This window comes from Balaenoptera borealis (assembly GCF_965194805.1).
Source record: "Balaenoptera borealis genome assembly, chromosome: 7".
Lineage (NCBI taxonomy): Eukaryota > Metazoa > Chordata > Mammalia > Artiodactyla > Balaenopteridae > Balaenoptera > Balaenoptera borealis.
Window position 1 is genome coordinate 68,341,940 of NC_138864.1, and position 22,678 is coordinate 68,364,617.

The window sequence follows — 22,678 nt, forward strand, 5'->3', positions numbered from 1 at the left end:
TCGCGCTTCCCAAGCAGAAGTGGGAAGAGGGGAGGCGGGGAAATGCGAACAGCTGGTGGCGCAGCACCGAGAGTGCCACGGGGGAACAGGTACCGACTCCCGCCTCTCTCTTCCGCAACAGTAAGGCTGCGGCGACTCCCGCGAGAAGAGGTACCTGAGACTCGCGCCGCAGTCCCCCGCCGCAACAGCACAGGAGCCCGCCACCCTGCTTCCGGGGTTAAGTCGCGGCGGGGAGGACCGGGACCTCGGACGGGAGCCTCAGCCCCGCCCCATCCAAGCCCCGCCTCCACGTACGCTTCGCGGAAGACCCAGGTAACTTCCGGGGCGCCGCGCGTCACTAAGCAGCCGATCCCGACTTCCGGACGGGTCCTTGCCTTTTTCTTCGCTTTCGGGGGACTGCGCGATTGCAGTCGAGATTTCCGTGCGTTTGATTGGTGGAGCGAGAGTGCTGGTCTCCGCCGATTGGTTTCGGAGGAATCCGCCCCGTAGACGTCCGTGGGGCGCACAGTCTCAGTTGTCAGCTAGTTTCCTGCCGGCTGGCGGCCTTCCGTTGCAATCATGGTGGACGTGATGGAGTCGCCCAAGGTGCGCATCAACGCCAGCATGCTAGCTCAGTTCATAGACCAGCCCGTTTGCTTCGTAGGGAGGCTGGAGAAGGTGCGCACACTCACCACCCTGGGTTCCTTGGGGGAGGGGCTCTGTGACAGTCAGGGTGGCTGCCTCAGGGTGTGTAACGGAGGGTGAAGGAGGAGGGACAGCCTTATAGCATCACTGCGCTCCCCATTGCTTTATTTCTCACAAGGGAACTTTTTGCACACTTTTTAACCATTGCAGCCCTATTTTGGCCCTTCTTTTAGGACGCGGAATCGCGACGTTTTCGAACGCGCTCCGTTCTAAATTATAGCGTCCCACCCTCGTTTGTGTTTATTTAAGGGAAATTATAGACATAACTCCATCTACTTCCTGATTTTTTAGTTACCCAGATTTGACTAGTCCAGTTTTCTTGTTTCCTTCTTTTATGCAGTTTCCTCTTTTCTCAGACTTCGTTTTCTCGTTGAAGTCGCTTTTCTATAAAACATTCCTTGAGTGTACTTCACTGATCCAATACTAGTCTGTTATTTTACTCCATTATTAGAGTGCAGCCCCTCATCCTGCTGGTGAGAAGCAGGCCCAAAGTGTCGGGATCAGGGAACCGAGAAAGCTCTTGTATAAAGGCTTATTAGTTTATTTCAGTCACATATCTTCTTGAAATAGGTGTATTCGGACTTCACAGATAGGGAAATTGGTTAGGAGTAGTGTATGGTTCAAGGCCGCAGTAAGTAGCAAAGCTGTCATTCAAACCAGATCTGACTGCACTCTGCCGCTGTCTTACAGGACTAGAACCCAGGTTTTCTGACAACCAGTTCTCTTTACTTCCTCAGGCCGAATTTTTAAAAACATATCCTCTGTGGGACACGTACCATTTAAATCATGGGTGGCAGTAGATCTCACTTTTAGATAATATGGACTCTTTAATTGTTCTTAGCATAGGGTTGCCAGATTTAGCAAATAAAAATACAGGACACATTTGTATGGAAAATGTTTATCTGAAATTCAGATTTAACTGGGCATCGTTTGATCAGGTATGTATGGTAACACATGATAACGTTGAACCAGTTAAACTGTTCAAAAACAATTGCTTTGTGTGCGTCGATTAAGTAAGTTTGGGTCAATCTGCTCATCTTTTGTCAAACTTTTAATCTTTTTATTTTTCAGATTCATCCCACTGGGAAAATGTTTATTCTTTCAGATGGAGAAGGAAAAAATGGAACTATTGAGTTGATGGAGCCTGTATGTTTAAGTATTAATTCTATGTATATTATAATTAATTCTTCATCTTGTTTTGGTTTGTTGCTCATGTTTCTGATTCTTGGAGTGGATGTATAAAGGACCAGCTTATCAAACTTCCCACTCTCTAAAATCAAATATTTGTCCTCTTCTTACATTATATTTCCCTTTACATTTCTAACCAATGATTTTTTGGGCTCTGTCATTTTTTTAATACACCCCTTAAATGCTGGGTGACAATTCTCATTCCTTATGAAAATCACATAAGAAACATCTTCTGTTTAAATCACTTTTTCCTTCCTCAAGAGTTTTACGTTTTTAAAATTCGGTTTTCTATTTTCGTTTACATTTATTTTCAGTTGTCACTTATTTGTTTTTACATTTTATGTTTATTGTACTTAAAAATATTTTCTTGGTCTTTTATGAAGACAGATCTGTATGCTGTTTGGTTACTGGATGCAGAACACACTGTACAAATGTAGTTAATAGAAAGTTCCTTTCAATGGGTCCTTTTAAACAAATTACTCCTTGTGGAAATGCTGGACATTCTCAGTATCTTTAAGTGATTTTGTCTTCAACTTAAACATTTAACTGTATCTTTGGACCTGAAGCCACTGCTAAAGGTAACAGGACTAGTGACATGCTAACAGTAATAAGTACTCAAACATTTTTTAACAAGTTACAATTCCATTTTTGCACTGATAAATTTTAAACTTATTTTGTTACATGAAATGAAAGATAAGATTAGTAAACTGTAGAACAATTTTCCAAGTTAATTATCAACTGAAAATGTGATAACACCAAGTTGACATTTTGTTCTTTGTGTTAGCTTGATGAGGAAATCTCTGGAATCGTGGAAGTAGTTGGAAGAGTAACGGCCAAGGCAACCATTATGTGTGCATCTTATGTCCAGTTTAAAGAAGATAACCATCCTTTTGGTAAATAAAACATGCTGTAATTCATGGAATTAGGTGGAAAGCAATTTTATTTTTAACTTGCTATGTCTTGGTCTTGAGTTTCAGTCCTGCTACATTTTCAATTTCTATAGAATGTTCTGATCCCAAAGGAAAATGGGTGGACATTTTGGCCTGCTTCTAAACAGTGCTTGTGTATGTAGGAAACTCAACAAAGATTAATTAATATTTGTGGAAAGAAAAGTTTCTTAAATGGGGTAAACAAAATAATGTTAATAGTTTTGTTTGTTTGATTTTAATATATAGATTAAAGGCATCAAATAATGCACAGCACCTAAAACACAACCAGGCAAGAACTGTGCCTGTACAATGGATGTCAAAATGGGTGGTCTCCTATACTCCATGTCTTTTATTTTTTGGAGCCATAGTTAAATAAATATGATGATCTATATCTCAGTTTTAGGAAATGGATTGTGAAAACAAGTTGACCTCTAAAAGGGAGAGAAAAGAGAAATAGGTATAACTCTTTAGATAGTAATTGATGTTACAGCTTTCCACTGTAGATTAAATGTTTGCTGAACTGTTTCTTTCAGATCTTGGACTTTACAATGAAGCTGTGAAAATTACCCATGAGTTCCCTCAGTTTTTTCCTTTGGGGGTTGTGCAGTATGGTTGAACTTGATGAATTTTTTATGATTGCCAGTGAGCTACATTGAAGATTATTAAAGGAGGCCCTGATATTTAAAGGAGAGATTCCTGTGATTTTTTTTTTTTCCTGTGATTTTTAATACTGTTATTTGTTCTCTTTTTAATTTCATTTACCTAACGTTATTAGATATTCCATTATGCCATTTTCAACAGAACTGGTTTATTGAGAGTTCTCACCTAAGTCCTCATAAAGAATCATTTCTCTGGCATATGGTCAGATTAGATGCAAGAAAAAAGCAGCTGGCTGAGTTTAGTTTTCTGTTTTATTAATAAAAGTTTAAATGATACATATCGTTGGTCATATCATTCTCATTATTTTAGTCATCTATTCAGGCACAAACTTGGAATTTCATAGCTGTAAGGTCAGGACTTAGACTTACCAAATGAAACCCTGGGCCAATTGTGTTAAGAATTTACTTGCTACCTCACGAATTAACCATGTTAATTACTTCCTTGACACGCTGTGAAAAAATGATTTTATTAAAACAGCAAATAGAATCCAACATCTTATGTAATTTGTGAGTACCTACATTAGGGCTCTCTAGAGAATCAGAACCAATAGGATATATATGGATATATATATATATATATATATATATATATAAATAAAATTGTTACGCAGATTGGCTTACATGGTTATAGAGGCTGAGAAGTCCCAGGATCTGCCATCTACAAGCTGGAGAACCATGAAAGCCGGTGGTATAATACAGTGTGAGTCTGAAGGTCTGAGAATAAGGGAAGATGACGGTGTAACTCGCAGTCTGAAGATCTGAGAACTGGGAGGACACTGGTGTAAGTCCCAGAGTCTGAAGGCCTGAGAACCTGGAGCTCCAGTGTCTGTAGGCAGGAAAAGATGGACATTCTAGCTCAAGGAGAGAGAGCAAATTTGCCCTTCCTCTGCCATTTTGTTCTATTTGGACTCTCAACGGATTGAATGATGCCCACCTACTTTGGCAAGGGCCATCTTTACTCAGTCTGCTGATGTAGATGCTAATCTGTTCCAGAAACACGCTCACAGATACACCCAGAAATAATGTTTTACCAGCTATCTGGATATCCCTTAGCCCAGTCATACTGACATAAAAGTAACCATCATAGCATCTCTTTCTCAGGATTTTAAAACTGAGCGTTCACTAGGCCAAAAAAGGGATACCTGATCATTAAAACAGTTGGTGGAATCATTTAATTTTTTTTTTAATTCTTTTCAACTGTCATTATCCTTAATATGAAATTCCTACTGACTTGTACTTCATACCACCAAGTACCATTGGGAGTGGGCAGGCACGGGTGTCGCAAGTGTAGGACAGTAATACAGAGTAACTGGTGACCTATGTGCCCACAAGTTTTATGGCCTGACCCATTTTCTTCAGTGAGGAAATAAACTAATTCTAAATCCATTTATGTTGTAAATTATACCAAAAATATTTATTTTAAATTGGTACCATCTTCAATTTCAACTTTCACCCCAAAATATTCTACAAATTACTTAAGCAACAGAGGTACTCATGGTAAAGCATTTCATTACAGGAAGTAAAGACAATTGTAATTGAAATTTAGGTGTAGGAGGGACATCAGCTAATCTCAATAACACAGTGTTATCTCCAATGCTAGAGAAGGGGTCAGTCCTCAATTGTGTTAACCTCGGAAAACTCAGTGCTATTAAATGTTAAAGGTGTCCTGTTTGAAACCTTCCCTTGAACTACTATGTTCAGTAAACTGGACTAAATGACTAGGGTACCTTGCTTTCTGACAAGTGAATCCTTTACACTAATGATTTATGGTGCCATTGCTCTAGCCCCAGCCTCATCTCTGAGCTGTTCAACATCTGCACTTGCATGTCCCACCAGCGCTTTAGCTTGAATGAGTGTAGTTTGAATAGATGCAGCCCCCCTGCCATGTGTTCCCTGACTTTTTAGTAATAATTTTTTAAAGATAATTCACATATATAATTCACCTATTTCAAGAGTACAATTCGGTGGCTTTTAGTACACAGAGTTGTACACCCATCACCACAATCAATTTTAGAACATTTTCATCACCCCAAAAAGAACCCCTGTACCATTTACCTGTCATGGCCCAGTCCCTACACCACCACTACCCGCTCCCTCGCCATAAGAAGCAACTAATCTACTTTCTGTCTATAGATTTACCTGTTCTGGATATTTCATATAAATGGAATCACACATGGCCTTTTGTGACTGACTTATTTAGCACAGTGTTTCCAAGGTTCATCTGTGTTATAGCATATATCAGTGCTTCATCCCTTTTTATGGCCAAAAATATTCCACTGTACGGATATACCACATTTTGTTTATCCATTCATCAGTTGCTTTACATTTGGGTGGTTTCCACCATTTAGCTATAATGAACTATGAACATTCATGTATAAGTTTTTGTGTGTACAGATTTTTTCTTTCTCTTGGGTATATACCTAGGAGAGGAACTGCTGTATCAAATGGTAAATATGTTTAACTTTTGAGGAACTACCAGACGGTATTCCAGAGTGGCTATACCATTTTACATTCCCAGCAGCAGTGTTTGAGGATTCTCATTTCTCCACATCCTCAACACTTATTATCTGACTTTTTTATTATAGCTATACTAATGGGTGTGAAGTGATTTTGATTTGTCTTGTTCCTTTTAAAGTTACCATAAGCCACTCTGTTGGCCAGAAAAGCTTGAATACTTCTAATCCTTTTCACTCCCACTGCCACTGTAAGTTCAGACAATTGTCATCTCTCACGAGCTATTCCAACAGCCCTAAATATATTACTGGCCTTACTGCTTCCAGCCTCTTCCGATCACCTGGCCAGTAGAGTTGCATTAAACATCGATTGTACTACAATCGATACTACAAAGTTTAAAAACCAGAGAAGTGTGAATAGGGGAAAACTTCCTGGAAAGCTTACAGTGGAGAAACCTGGCCAATATGACCTTAATGAAGTGAACAAGGTTAACATCACCAGTGATGACACGTGGATAAATCGTGTGCCCTCTGATGTAATGGGATAAGAAAGGCACTTCACCTTTGTGCTATTTTTTCATAAATGCATAATGCCAGTCTAATCATGAGAAAATATCAGACATACTCAAATAGAAGGACATTCTACAAACTGATCAGTACCCCTCAAAACTGTCAAGGTAATGAAGAAAGACAGAATCTCACAGAGCACAGAAGACTAAAGAGACATGACAACTAAATGTGATGTGGGATCATGGACTGGCTCCTGGAACACAAAAAGGACATTAATGGAAAACAGGTAAAATCTGAATAAAGTCTGGAGCTAAACTAACGTACCAACGTTGGTTTCTTAGTTTTGACAAATGTACCAGGATAATGTAAGGTAACATAAAAGGAGACAAACTGGGTGAGTGGAGGAACTCTATCTCTGCAAATTTCCTATAAATCTAAAATTACTCCAAAATAAAAAAATGCATTGAAAACAAAATCAACACCTGCCAGAGGCTCCCCAGTGACTAGGTCAAGTCCACATTTCTAATCAGTAGTTCAGACCCTCCACAATCTGACCATGTCTCACCTCAGTCCCAAATCCTACTCTCCCCTGGAAGCAACCCTCCAGCACTGATCTACTGTTGCCAGAACACACTAGACCCTTTAAGATCCAGATGCTGTTGAACTTGCTCTCTGCTCTTATTGGAATGTCTGTCTCTATGCCCAAAGGAAAACATTCTCTAAGCTTTCCCTAACTTGGGCAAGCAGAGTTAGTTGCTTTATGTTATATTCCTCTCATCACACTTAACTTGCTCATAGCATTTTTTTCGGATTAAAAAATATATATAGATTATATATTTTTTTAACACTACAAAAATCAGAAAGTAAATTTCCTACTGTCTCCCCGAAGACACTGCTATGGATTGGTGGACTGCTTTCCAGAACTTTCTCTGCATAAACTGTCTGTAGGACCTCAATATACTGCCCTGCAACATGCATTTTTCGTTTAATAAGTCTTGGCAATTAACATATTGAGCTATCTCATGCTTTTTAATGGTTGAAAAATATCCACTGTGCCAAGTGTTTCCTAATTTATTTAACCAGTCTTCTAATTAGTCTTCCCCACTAAGAAGAGGCCTTTATAGATGAAGAAACTGTAATTTAAAAACCTGTCTTATTTGTATTTCCCAATGCCTAACATAGTATATGAATAAATTAGTTCATCCATCCTGGTTTGAGAAGCCACAAAGCTGAGAGAAGAGGTAATGAAGACCTGAACCATAATTTGGTGAAGCGACAAAGAATAGGAGGCCAGGAGTTGAGAATATATTATAATGGATTCCATAGGACTCAGTGATGATGCTAGGACTTAAACAGGGTAAGAACCAAGGATGAGATCAACAGGTGAGGAAGCAATAATTTCACTTCAATACAAATTTAAGTAGTTAATAGGCCCTTGAGTAAAGATGTCCAGAAGATATTGGAAATGTAGGCCCAGACAGAGATTTGAGAGACAACCTGCCTAATATTTAAAGTAGACTTTAAGAGATCTACCAGTTAGAAATCTCTAATGGTTTGAAACCCATTTTTCCTAAATTTGGGGCAAAATGCATTTGGCAACAAAACCTGATAAGAATTGTAGTGAGGCTACTTATAGTCTTTATTCTACTTCCAGTAAATACTCATATGCTTCACTGAAGAAATATTACCATGTTTGAATAGAGGGTGCAGCCCCTCTGGGAAGGGTGTTTCATAACATATGGTAAATATACCCTCTGACTTTTCTAAAATCAAAAAATTCTGAATTCTGAAGTACATATGGCTCCAAGAGTTTCAAGTTAGGGATTGTGTTCCTAAATCAGGGAACAGCATCCAGAGGAAGAAAACCACAGAACCTGGGGGGAACTGTGCACTTACGGAACAGCAGTGGGAGAGTGACTGAGTCAGAAGAAGGACCCCAGTGGTGCCCAACACCTAGTAAGCACTCAATAAATATTTATTCACTGAAAGAATATCGTGAAAGGCAAGGAAAGAGAGTTTCAAAGACCAGTCAATGATGCTGAAAGCTCAAAGTACTGAAGATGACGACTGAGGATAAAACACTGACATTACTAACTTATATATCACACATTTCTAAAAAGGACTAGCCTACAAAAATAAAAAGGGAAAACATATCAAAAAAGGAGATAACAACTACAAAAACGCTCAAGAGGAAATAAACTTAGGCTTTAAGTTTAACTCCAGGTGTGCCTGGGAAGCTAGGAAAAGGAAGGAATAATAGGCCATAGAATTTTAATAGCCTTAAATTTATCACGACAATCAAACTTTTCCCTAATATTAAATTCTAAAAGGAATATCACACAGAATCTAATGTGAGGGATGAGGAGCTACAAAGTGGTTGACTTCAGTCATAATTTTACAGATGTTTTTCAAATGATTGTTTTTATTTTCATCTGACAAAGACAAAATTAAAACCAACTCTGAAAACATCTCTTCATGGGGTATCACTTTGAGTGATAAACTAGTATTACTAAATTTATAGAATTTTGAGGTTGTCTTTTAAGGTATTAACTTAATATGCATTAAGTCACTCAACAAATATTTTGTGTCAAGTCCTGGGCTAATTGCTAGAAATACATATAACAAAGTCCCTAACCTCTGGCATTTCAATCTATGGCAGTTTAGCATAATTGCCAAAGATGTCTCAACTCAGAACTATTTAATATTTAACCGGTCTAAGGTTTCAAAGAAATCCATCATGATTAAGAACAACCAAATTCTGTAGGTTCTATTTAGTGAAATTCCAATTTGGTTTCCTCCCTTACTTAATTCACATGGAGTTTGATTCTGATCAGTTGCTGAAAGAAAATTAATAATCCTAGTACCACAGGTTACATTCCTAAAAAGATAATGCTAAATCTAGAGTACTAATAAAGCATAGGTTTCGAGTTACTTTCTAATTGTGATATTGGTTTGAGGTAAGCCTCTTATGTTCTTTATGACCTCAGTTGACCTAGAGCATAGGGTTTTGTTTTGTTTTTTAACATCTTTATTGGAGTATAACTGCTTTACATTGCTGTGTTAGTTGCTGCTGTATAACAAAGTGAATCAGCTATACGTATACATATATCCCCATATCCCCTCCCTCTTGCATCTCCCTCCCTCCCTCCCTATCCCACCCCTCTAGGTGGTCACAAAGCACCGAGCTGATCTCCCTGTGCTATGCGGCTGCTTCCCACTAGCTATCTATTTTACATTTGGTACTGTATATATGTAAATGCCACTCTCTCACTTTGTCACAGCTTACCCTTCCCCCTCTCCATATCCTCAAGTCCATTCTCTAGTAGGTCTGTGTCTTTATTCCCGTCTTGCCCCTAGGTACTTCATGACCTTTTTCTTTCTTTCTTTCTTAGATTCCATATATATGTGTTAGCATACGGTATTTGTTTTTCTCTTTCTGACTTACTTCACTCTGTATGACAGACTCTAGGTCCATCCACCTCACTGCAAATAACTCAATTTCCTTTCTTTTTTATGGCTGAGTAATATTCCATTGTATATATGTGCCACATCTTCTTTATCCATTCATCTGTTGATGGACACTTAGGTTGCTTCCATGTCCTGGCTATTGTAAATAGAGCTGCAATGAACATTGTGGTTTTTGAATTACGGTTTTCTCAGGGTATAGGGCATAGGGTTTTAAGATGGCTAATTAAGACGAGAGGTGTAGGCTATGAACAATTTATAGGGTAATACACTCATCTTGGGGGCAAGGATTAAATTTGTCATTAGCATGCCATTGTTTCTTCTTTACATATTACAAAATGTCAGAGGCAGGACACTATGTTCTTTAGAATTTCCTTGTCTTTAAGATTTGGACTGAATTATAGTGCTTTCACGTATGCAAAACATTTTTTTTCAACCTGATTATTTCTGTAGGTGGGGAAGTAAAGAACAACAACCTCTGTGGACTCTACATAATGCAGTATTTAAGATGCAAAATTGAGAAAACTTTGAGCCAGTTCTCAAAAAAACACTGAGCAATGTAAGTTGGAAAAAAGGAAAATATATAAGCAGTGTAACAGTTTTGGGCAATGCCATAGATGACACTGTGACTTAATTAGCCCCCTTTTTAAAAAAAAGACTATTCAGTTTTCACAGAAGTTTGAAATATTACCCAGGAAAATAAGGCAATTATTTTGGCTGGTAAGAAGAATCTCTCACCATAAAATGTTATATTGAAGTAATAAAGTTTATTTAGTAATAATAGGTTTAAAAAATGGTTTCACTGAAAGATCTTGGTATCTTGTCACCCTGAATCTTGAGAGATAATCAGCAAGGAGAAATTCTTTTATTGAATAATTGCTAATTAAAAAGCTAGATAACTTAATATTATTTTTACCTCAGATATTCATTTTCAAAATGAATATTATTTAGGTCTTAACATTTATTTTCATTAATTCAACTTCACTTAATATACAATGATCATTTAAAGCCAAACTGCATAAAATAAATTTAGCATAACTCTATAGAAAATCAGAAACAGTATCACATTTCACTTAAACATTTTAATATTTTTCTTTAGCTTTTGAGGAGCTTCAAGTGTTATGAAAACATTAGACCTGATGAGAAAATACATTTACAGAGATTCATCTTTTCTTTTAAGTAATCAGCGTCCTAGTGAGTCAATTATTTTTTTCATATTGCTCAGAAATGTTATGCCTTAACTGGTCATGTATTTGACCTTTCATGAGACAGTGGACCAAGAGCTGCCTCATTTTGGAATCTCCTCAGAAATGACTAAATGTCTTCCAGATGAACATATTATGGATCAAGGGAGGAGCTAGAAATTAGAATCCACTGCCTCCAAAGCAGGGGAATTTGTAGGCTTCTTTTTCTTTTAGAACTCAGTGACCTAGAGGAATTAACCCACTGGGCAATTTCCTTCACTCTCAGCAGTATGATTAAGTCATGAAAACAACTCAGTATAAGATATGATATGTATATATTTCTACCCCACTTGTTTCCAGAAAAAAAGAATTTAAGACAGCTGCAAAGCCTTCTATCCCTTCCCTGTTTTCTCATCATAAATTCATACAATGTGACTTTCCCAAATGTAAACTTGAGCTACCAGTGGAAGTAGAATGGGACACTCAATTGATTTACTATCATTTGTTACCGGAATATTCATCTGCTAAAACTGGCATTAATATCCTGCTTTATCCCTTCTTAAGGAAAACTTTAAAATGTCATTTCAAGATGAATAAAATATGTTCTATGTTGCTTTTCTTCCTTATTTTATAACCTAAACCTATTTGAGGTACAAAATTAACAACATATTTTAGGCAATTCAGAGAAAATACATTACCAGTACATATGAACTCAAAAACTATACCTAGAGAGACCTTCAAGGTGGCAGAGGAGTAAGACGCGGAGATCACCTTCCTCCCCACAGATACATCAAAAATACATCTACATGTGGAACAATTCCTACAGAACACCTACTAAATGCTAGCAGAAGACCTCAGACTTCCCCAAAGGCAAGAAACTCCCCACGTACCTGGGTAGGGCAAAAGAAAAAAGAAAATACAGAGACAAAAGAATAGGGACGGGACCTGCACCAGTGGGAGGGAGCTGTGAAGGAGGAAAGGTTTCCACACACTAGGAAGCCCCTTCGCAGGCGGAGACTGCGGGTGGCGGAGGGGGGAGCTTCGGAGACACGGAGTAGGGCGCAGCAACAGGGGTGCGGAGGGCAAAGCGGAGAGATTCCCGCACAGAGGATCGGTGCCGACCAGCACTCACCAGCCCGAGAGGCTTGTCTGCTCACCCGCCAGGGCAGGAGGGGGCTGGGAGCTGAGGCTCCTGCTTTGGAGGTCAGATCCCAGGGAGAGGACTGGGGTTGGCGGCGTGAACACAGCCTGAAGGGGCTAGTGCGCCACAGCTAGCCGGGAGGGAGTCCAGGAAAAGGTCTGGAGCTGCCGAAGAGGCAAGAGACCATTGGTTGTGGGTGCGCGAGGAGAGGGGATTAAGAGCACCGCCTAAACGAGCTCCAGAGACGGACGCGAGCCGCGGTTATCAGCGCGGACCCGAGACGGGCATGAAACGCTAAGGCTGCTGCTGCAGCCACCAAGAAGCCTGTGTGCAAGCACAGGTCACTATCCACACTGCCCCTCCCGGGAGCCTGTGCAACCCGCCACTGACAGGGTCCTGCGAACCAGGGACAACTTCCCAGGAGAATGCACCACGCGCCTCAGGCTGGTGCCACTCCTTCCCCCGGCCTGAGCGAGCCAGAGCCCCCGAATCAGCTGCTCCTTTAACCCCCTCCTGTCTGAGGGAAGAACAGACACCCTCAGGCGACCTACATGCAGAAGCTGGTCCAAATCCAAAACTGAACTCCAGGAGCTGTGCAAACAAAGAAGAGAAAGGGAAATCTGTCCTAGCAGCCTCGGGAGCAGCAGATTAAATCTCCACAAATAACTTGATGTACCTGCATCTGTTGAATACCTGAATAGACAACGAATCATCCCAAAGTGAGGAGGTGGACTTTGGGAGCAATGACACATATTTTTTTTTCCTTTTTCTCTTTTTGTGAGTGTGTATGTGTATGCTTCTGTGTGTGATTTTGTCTGTATAGCTTTGCTTTTACCATTTGTCCTAGGGATCTGTCTGTCTGTTTGTTTGTATGTTTGTTTTTTTGCTTTTTTTGTTTTTTTAGTATAGCTTTTAGCGCTTGTTATCATTGGTGGATTTGTTTTTTGGTTTCGTTGCTCTCTTCTTTCTTTTTTATTATTTTTAAATTTTTAATAATTCCTTTTTTTAAAATTTTAATAACTTTATTTTATTTTATTCATTCATTCTTTCTTTCTTTTTTTTCTCCCTTTTATTCTGAGCCGTGTGGCTGTGAGGGTCTTGGTGCTCCAGCCAGGTGTCAGGCCTCTGCCTCTGAGGTGGGAGAGCCAAGTTCAGGACATTGGTCCACCAGAGACCTCTTGGCTCCACGTAATATCAAATGATGAAAGCTCTCCCAGAGATCTCTATCTCAACGCTAAGACCCACTCCACTCAACGACCAGCAAGCGACAGTGCTGGACACCCTATGCCAAATAACTAGCAAGACAGGAACACAACCCCACCCATTAGCAGAGAGGCTGCCTAAAATCATAATAAGGTCACAGACACCCCAAAACAAATCACCGGACACGGTCCTGCCCACCAGAAAGGCAAGATCCAGCCTCATCCACCAGAACACAGGCACCAGTGGCCTCCACCAGGAAACCTACACAACCCACTGAACAAACCTTAGCCACTGGGGGCAGACACCAAAAACAACAGGAACTACGAACCTGCAGCCTGCAAAAAGGAGACCCCAAACACAGTAAGTTAAGCAAAATGAGAAGACAGAGAAACACACAGCAGATGAAGGAGCAAGGTAAAAACCCACCAGACCAAACAAATGAGGAACTAGGCAGTCTACCTGAAAAAGAATTCAGAGTAACGATAGTAAAGATGATCCAAAATCTTGGAAACAGAATGGAGGAAATACAAGAAATGTTTCACAAGGACCTAGAAGAACTAAAGAGCAAAGAAACAATGATGAACTGCACAATAAATGAAATTAAAAATTCTCTAGAAGGAATCAAGAGCAGAATAACTGAGGCAGAAGAAAGGATAAGTGACCTGGAAGATAAAATAGTGGAAATAACTATTGCAGAGCAGAATAAAAAGAATGAAAACAATTGAGGACAGTAGCAGGGACTTCTGGGACAACATTAAACGCACCAACATTCAAATTATAGGGGTCCCAGAAGAAGAAGACAAAAAGAAAGGGACTGAGAAAATATTTGAAGAGATTATAGTTGAAAACTTCCCTAATATGGGAAAGGAAAGAGTTAATCAAGTCCAGGAAGCGCAGAGAGTCCCATACAGGATAAATCCAAGGAGAAGCACGCCAAGACACATATGAATCAAACTATCAAAAATTAAGTACAAAGAAAAAACATTAAAAGCAGCAAGGGAAAAACAACAAATAACATACAAGAGAATCCCATAAGGTTAACAGCTGATCTTTCAGCAGAAACTCTGCAAGCCAGAAGGGAGTGGCAGGACATATTTAAAGTGATGAAAGGGAAAAACCTACAACCAAGATTACTCTACCCAGCAAGGATCTAATTCAGATTCGACAGAGAAATTAAAACCTTTACAGACAAGCAAAAGCTAAGAGAATTCAGCACCACTAAACCAGCTTTACAACAAATGTTAAAGGAACTTCTCTAGGCAGGAAACACAAGAGAAGGAAAAGACCTACAATGACGAATCCAAAACGATTAAGAAAATGGTAATAGGAACATACATATCGATAACAACCTTAAATGTAAATGGATTAAAGGCTCAACCAAAAGACATAGACTAGCTGAATGGATACAAAAACAAGACCTGTATATATGCTGTCTACAGGAGACCCACTTCAGTCCTAGGGACACATACAGACTGAAAGTGAGGGGATGGAAAAAGATAATCCATGCACATGGAAATCAAAAGAAAGCTGGAGTAGCAATTCTCATATCAGACAAAATAGACTTTAAAATAAAGACTGTTACAAGAGACAAAGAAGGACACTACAGAATGATCAAGGGATCAATCCAAGAAGAAGATATAACAATTGTAAATATTTAGGCACCCAACATAGGAGCACCTCAATACATATGGCAAATACTAACAGCCATAGAGGGGAAATTGACAGTAACACAATCATAGTAGGGGACTTTAATACCCCACTTTCACCAATGGACAGATCATCCAAAATGAAAATAAATAAGGAAACATAAGCTTTAAATGATAAATTAAACAAGATGGACTTAATTGATATTTATAGGACATTCCACCCAAAAACAACAGAATACTCTTTCTTCTCATGCTCATGGAACGTTCTCCAGGATAGATCATATTTTGGGTCACAAATCAAGCCTTGGTAAATTTAAGAAAATTGAAATCGTAGCAAGTATCTTTTCTGACCACAACGCTATGAGACTAGGTATCAATTACAGGAAAAAGTCTGTAAAAACTACAAACACATGGAGGCTAAACAATACAGTACTTAATAACCAAGAGATCACTGAAGAAATCAAAGAGGAAATCAAAAAATACCTAGAGACAAATTACAATTAAAACACAATGATTCAAAACCTATGAGATGCAGCAAAAGCAGTTCTAAGAGGGAAGTTTATGGCAATACAATCCTACATCAAGAAATAAGAAACATCTCAAATAAACAACCTAACCTTACACCTAAAACAATTAGAGAAAGAAGAACAAAAAAATCCCAAAATTAGAAGAAAAGAAATCATAAAGATCAGATGAGAAATAAATGAAAAAGAAATGAAGGAAACAATAGCAAAGATCAATACAACTAAAAGCTGGTACTTTTAGTACCAGCTAAATTGATAAACCATTAGCCAGACTCATCAAGAAAAAAAGGCAGAAGATTCAAATCAATAGAACTAGAAATGAAAAAGGAGCAGTAACAACTGACACTGCAGAAATACAAAGGATCATGAGAGATTACTACAAGCAACTATATGCCAATAAACTGGACAACCTGGAAGAAATGGACAAATTCCTACAAATGCACAACCTGCCGAGACTGAACCAGGAAGAAATAGAAAATAGGAACAGAATAGTCACAAGCACTGAAATTGAAACTGTGATTAAAGATCTTCCAAGAAACAAAAGCCCAGGACCAGATGGCTTCACAGGTGAATTCTATCAAACATTTAGAGAAGAGCTAACACCTATCCTTCTCAAACTCTTCCAAAATATTGCAGAGGGAGGAAAACTCCCCAACTCATTCTACGAGGCCACCATCACCCTGATACCAAAACCAGATAAAGATGTCACAAAGAAAGAAAACTACAGGCCAATATCACTGATGAACATAGATGCAAAAATCCTCAACAAAATACTAGCAAACAGAATCCAACAGCACATTAAAAGGATCATACACCATGATCAAGTGGGGTTTATTCCAGGAATGCAAGGATTCTTCAATATACGCAAATCAATCAACGTGATACACCATATTAACAAACTGAAGGAGAAAAACCATATGATCATCTCAATAGATGCAGAGAAAGCTTTCGACAAAATTCAACACCCATTTATGATAAAAGCCCTGCAGAGAGTAGGCATAGAGGGAACTTTCCTCAACATAATAAAGGCCATATATGACAAACCCACAGCCAACATTGTCCTCAATGGTGAAAAACTGAAACCATTTCCACTAAGATCAGGAAAAAGACAAGGTTGCCCACTCTCACCACTATTATTCAACATAGTTTTGGAAGTGTTAGCCACAGCAATCAGAAAAGAAAAAGAAATAAAAGGAATCCAAATCGGAAAAGAAGAAGTAAAGCTGTCACTGTTTGCAGATGACATACTATACATAAAGAATCCTAAAGATGTTACCAGAAAACTACTAGAGCTAATCAATGAATATGGTAAAGTAGCAGGATACAAAATTAATGCACAGAAATCTCTTGCATTCCTATACACTAATAATGAAAAATCTGAAAGTGAAATTAAGAAAACACTCCTGTTTACCAATGCAACAAAAAATATAAAATATCTAGGAATAAACCTACCTAAGGAGACAAAAGACCTGTACGCAGAAAATTATAAGACACTGATGAAAAAAATTAAAGATGATAGAAATAGATGGAGATATATACCATGTTCTTGGATTGGAAGAATCAACATTGTGAAAATGACTCTACTACCCAAAGCAATCTACAGATTCAATGCAATCCCTATCAAACCACCACTGGCATTTTTCACAAAACTAGAACAAAAAATTTCACAGTTTGTATGGAAACACAAAAGACCCCGAATAGCCAAAGCAATCCTGAGAAAGAAAAACAGCCCTGGAGGAATCAGGCTCCCTGACTTCAGACTACACTACAAAGCGACAGTAATCAAGACAGTATGGTACTGGCACAAAAACAGAAATACAGATCAATGGAAAAGCATAGAAAGCCCAAAGATAAACCCACGCACATATGGTCACCTTATCTTTGATAAAGGAGGCAAGAATATACAGTAGAGAAAAGACAGCCTCTTCAATAAGTGGTGCTGGGAAAACTGGACAGCTACGTGTAAAAGAATGAAATTAGAACCCTCCCTAACACCATACACAAAAATAAACTCAAAATGGGTTAAAGACCTAAATGTAAGGCCAGACACTATCAAACTCTTAGAGGAAAACGTAGGCAGAACACTCTATGACATAAATCACAGCAAGATCCTTTTTGACCCACCTCCTAGAGAAATGGAAATAAAAACAAAAATAAACAAATGGGACCTAATGAAACTTAAAAGCTTTTGCACAGCAAAGGACACCATAAATAAGACGAAAAGACAACCCACAGAATGGGAGAAAATATTTGCAAATGAAGCAACTGAGAAAGGATTAATGTCCAAAATTTACAAGCAGCTCATGAAGCTCAATATCAAAAAAACAAACAACCCAATCCAAAAATGGGCAGAAGACCTAAATAGACATTTCTCCAAAGAAGATATACAGATTGCCAACAAACACATGAAAGAATGCTCAGCATCACTTATCATTAGAAAAATGCAAATCAAAACTTCAATGAGGTATCACCTCACACCAGTCAGAATGGCCATCATCAAAAAATCTACAAACATTAAATGCTGGAGAGGGTGTGGAGAAAAGGGAACCCTCTTGCACTGTTGGTGGGAATGTAAATTGATACAGCCACTATGGAGGACAGTATGGAGGTTCCTTAAAAAACTAAAAATAGAACTACCCTATGACTCAGCAATCCCACTACTGGGCATATATCCTGAGAAAACCATAATTCCAAAAGAGACATGTGCCACAATGTTCACTGCAGCTCTATTTACAATAGCCAAGACATGGAAGCAACCTAAGTGTCCATCAACAGATGAATGGATAAAGAAGATGTGGCACATATATACAATGGAATATTACTCAGCCATTAAAAGAAACGAAATTCAGTTATTTGCAGTGAGGTGGATGGACCTAGAGTCTGTCATACAGAGTGAAGTAAGTCAGAAAGAGAAAAACAAATGCCGTATGCTAACACATATATATGGAATCTAAGAAAAAACAAAGGTTCTGAAAAACCTAGGGGCAGGACAGGAATAAAGACACAGACGTAGAGAATGGACTTGAGGACACAGGGAGGGGGAAGGGTAAGCTGGGACGAAGTGAGAGAGTGGCATGGACTTATATATACTACCAAATGTAAAATAGATAGCTAGTGGGAAGTAGCCGCTTAGCACGGGGAGATCAGCTCGGTGCTTTGTGACCACCTAGAGGGGTGAGGTAGGGAGGGTGGGAGGGAGACGCAAGAGGGAGGAGATATGGGAACATATGTATATGTATAGCTGATTCACTTTGTTATAAAGCAGAAACTAACACACCATTGTAAAGCAATTATACTCCAATAAAGATGTTAAAAAAAAAAAACTATACCTAAGGTAGCTTAAACAAAAATAATACTTCCCTGTTTAATCTGTGATTTGAGGTTGATTCTTTCAGTGCTTATTTAAAGAAAAAATAGGCCTAAAAAAAGGGGGGGGGGACAAAGAAACATTTGTAAATTTCATCTACAATAATTGGTAAAAGACACCAGTTACATATACATCTATGATTTCTTAATCAAAGGGCTAGACAGGATTATAAGCACAATATGCTTCTAGGTATGACTCCCTACCTAAATCCATGACATTTGGCTTCTATCATTTTAAAAATAGAATCTAGAGGTAAGTAGTCTGATAAACTGTCTCACTGGAAATGAGGTTAGGAAACTGCAGAGATTTGGGAAAATAAAATAATGCATAAAGATAGCCATTTGCAGCAACAGAACGCTGAGGGATTTATATAAAGAAAATTTCAGAAATGAATTATTTGGATTGATGCATTTGAACTTTAAAATTTTTTATGAGTTAAAATCATTAAATCAATGACATTTAGAAACAGTCATGCTGCCTTCTGTGTTTTCAACAGATTCTAAATTCAGCTACATGTGTATGTCTTGTGATCACAAGATCTGGTTACAAATAGCAATAATTGTTGCAAAGCAAATTACACCGTGGCACAGGAAAACATTCCCCCTTCCAGCAGAGAGGAAAGTGGTTACCTCACTTATATAGCCTGAACGTTTTATAATGAAGATTACAGACTTTAAGATTTCAATAAAGGATGTATGCTAAAACAGAAAAACTATTTGATGAAAATTAAAAAGATTGCTTTATTTCGGAAAGAACTTCTAGAGCACTGATGAGAAATATTTAAGTGTTTATGGGCTATGGAAACTGCTGTTACTAGGAAACAAATTTATTCATTTCCATTCATAAGAATGCAGGCATGCAAATAAGAGTTTTATTCAAATAAGGCTTGAATATATTAAAACATATTACAATATACATCGCAAAATAATATTGTATAACACTGTACATTTATACAGTATTATTTATATACAATGTATTATATTTACGTATTATATATATAATTGTAACAATATACTACAATTATATATACAATATATTACAACCTGGATATAGGTAATTTCTACTTAGATGGACTCAGTATAGAGACAAAAATGACTCATGAAATACTTAAAATCATGAACTGTTAGCGTTTTAACCCCCACACATTTTAGTAAAAAATGGTCAGGGCATACCAAATTTTAGAGCTAAAAATGGCAAACAGGTGAATGCTGACCAGTTGGTAGTTGCTGCCTCCAATACAATGCGGAAAAAGGTTCTGAGAAAAAGAGCGTAATTGATTGGCAACTTGTGTCGAGGGTAAAGAAGGGCATGGTCACTCACTCATCTCCAGATCGAGCACATCTTAGCCTAACCTGTTCATCTCACGGTGACTGAAGAGAGTCATTTGTCACTGGGGAATTTTAACATAGAAAGGAAGTTTGTTATTGGGCCACTTGTAGAATTCATGTTCCCATGTTTTGTTTTGTTTTGTTTTGTTTTTCCCATATCACAACAATGTTCCCTCTTACTGCAATCATATTCTGCCCACTTTCCAAAATACAAGTCTCAGTTATTTATATCACTGTTGGGTAAACATGTCCTCTACTTAGCAGTACTCAAAGCCGCCTCTTCTAGCTTCTTAAAATATACACATACCAGAAAAAAGATGGAAACTAACAATGCCATCACCCCCAGCCTAACTACTAGATTCTGGAAAGAATCTTAATCAATATAGGGCAGAAGCAGCTGGATTGAGAAAAACCTACGATGGCTCCATTTCACTGCACAACCAGTCTCAGCTCTGAAGAAAATGCACATGCACTTTGACCAATATAATTTCAGGTAGTTGTCTTAATTCAGAAGTACATTAAACAGTTGGTCTCATGAAATTCAGAAGAGAGCAGAGACAGGAGACAATAGGAAAATATAAGAGGAATGGACAAAAGAGTCATATGCTGGAAGACAAAAGTAACTGAGGGGAAGTTTAAGTTCAGTAATATTGAGAACTCTCAGGCAGTTATCCCAGGAGCAGAAAGAGATGCTAAAATAGAAGTTCTAAGTTCCAGTTATTTTCCTTGAGTATATCACTTTACCAAAACTACAATCTATCACTTTTTTCTAGGCCTATGCCGACCCTCATTCTCTGCCATCTGTTTTGGAAATGCAGCCCACATCACCAAGACATCTAAATTGTGATGTTCTTATCTCCTCATTCCCACATCTGCTTGCTGAAAAATTAGGAAAGTTTCATTTCACTGTATCTGAGTATCATTTGTCAATTTCAATCCTCCAACTTCTTTCCTTTCTGGACTAATTCTGGCCTTTCAAAAATGTGTTTACCCCTTTACTTTTTCTCTAAAGGCAATGATTTGGCAAGTTTACTGTTCATCGTTGTATGCAAGTTGTGTAATTTCCTAAATGTATTTCATATAACATGACAGTGATTAATAAAGAGAGTGGGAAGTTTGGAAATCTTAGTGGGTTGTACTCAAAACAAGAACTCAGCTTCTATGCCTTCCATCCTTCTTTCCTCAACCTAAGGTTTTATGATGGTAGCTGATGAGCAAAAACAAAACAACCTTACCAGGTGCGACAGAGTGACTCAGAAGGGATTATTTTATGTTATTTTTAATGCCATAAGTTAGTTCGTTTATTTAAATGCTAATCTATTGTCCTAGCATAACCCTCCCATGGCAGAATCAATTTCAGTAATGATGCTGATGGCTGCAATATGATCAACTGAAGCCTCTACCACTCGGTACAAAAGGAGTGGAAGTGATAGACAACTCATTAATCATTTATCCCAGAGAAGAATGTGTTCAGCTGCTGATGGGGTACTGTAGGTGAATGCTGGCAAAATGAGAAAGATCAGTTGTCAGGCCTCGTGCACAATAACAGTAGAGCTATTTTTAAGCTTCTCAGAAAATTACAATTATGCTCTTTTTCCCTACAGTTCCATCACGTATGCTTGGCAGTTTTGTTCTATGAGAATCCGTTCTCATTCCGCTCAGACGTCTCTGCTTGAGAAAATATATACTCCTCAAAACTTAACATAAGATATTTGAAAAGTTATTTAGAAATCAGTAGAATTCCACATATTGGGAGTGAACTCTTAAAGAACTGAGAAGCAAAAGAGGCAAACCAGGAAAGGTACTGAATAACTTTTTGGTTCATTTTCCCCCATAGGATATGTTTTATCAGCAGCGAGGACAATATACATTTTTAATTTCTCAGATCCCTAGAAGTAACAGATATATTCTATAATTCATACATTTTCTGTAGAGATAAAAGAATTCAATGAAATAGACTTAAAAAATTTTTTGTTCACCAAATTAGGTGAACAATGTTACCAAAAGAAATGACCTTGAGAATCTGCCCCAGCTTATCTCCAATTTGTCTAATGCTTCCAGTGGAAAATAATGTTCCTGGCCTGGAGAAGTATTCTCTTCTGGAAACCAGCAGTATCTTACCATTCACTTAAGAGTTATACTCACTTTTCCAGAAAGAATTTAATGTATCTCAGAAATCTATCTATCTTTAAAAACTGGTGCATTCGTCCTAAGAGTCACAACTGATCCTACATTCCATTTTTGAGGAATGGAAGGAGGTCAGATTTAAGATGAGAAAACGTATTAACTTCCCCATATTTATCAAGTTGCTGAGTATTTTGCTCCATAAATTATACATCTTCATCTATTTGGAGAACATTTATGTGCCATAAAGCTACACACACATAGTTGTACAAA

The 22,678-nt window shown here is 38.2% G+C and overlaps 2 protein-coding genes across 5 annotated transcripts in view; one reads left to right on the forward strand and one right to left on the reverse strand.

The window, feature by feature from the left end:
* Positions 1 to 387, reverse strand: part of UMAD1 (UBAP1-MVB12-associated (UMA) domain containing 1) — a 240,760-nt gene extending 240,373 nt beyond the window's left edge. For 2 of the 3 annotated variants that reach the window (XM_082398653.1, XM_082398654.1), the window contains exon 1: positions 155 to 288. The gene's annotated coding sequence lies outside the window, so the exon portion shown is untranslated. The other variant, XM_082398655.1, reaches the window with a different exon arrangement.
* Positions 388 to 451: 64 nt separating this feature from the next.
* Positions 452 to 3,738, forward strand: RPA3 (replication protein A3). Of its 2 annotated transcripts, none has more exons than XM_082398668.1 (4): positions 452 to 585; positions 1,756 to 1,830; positions 2,657 to 2,765; positions 3,335 to 3,738. In XM_082398668.1, exons 1-4 carry the CDS (start codon positions 559 to 561, stop codon positions 3,415 to 3,417), a joined length of 294 nt encoding a protein of 97 aa, XP_082254794.1. In that variant the 5' UTR covers positions 452 to 558; the 3' UTR covers positions 3,418 to 3,738. The 2 variants fall into 2 exon arrangements, with proteins under 2 accessions (XP_082254794.1, XP_082254793.1); XM_082398667.1 differs by having other exon boundaries at positions 527 to 657.
* The last annotated feature ends 18,940 nt before the right edge of the window (positions 3,739 to 22,678 follow it).

Excerpts from the sequence above, each read along its gene's own strand:
- RPA3 (XM_082398667.1), top strand. The coding sequence starts at position 559 with ATGGTGGACGTGATGGAGTCGCCCAAGGTGCGCATCAACGCCAGCATG. Across the intron at positions 1,831-2,656 it reads CTATTGAGTTGATGGAGCCT|CTTGATGAGGAAATCTCTGG; the intron begins GTATGTTTAAGT and ends TCTTTGTGTTAG. Across the intron at positions 2,766-3,334 it reads AGAAGATAACCATCCTTTTG|ATCTTGGACTTTACAATGAA; the intron begins GTAAATAAAACA and ends TGTTTCTTTCAG.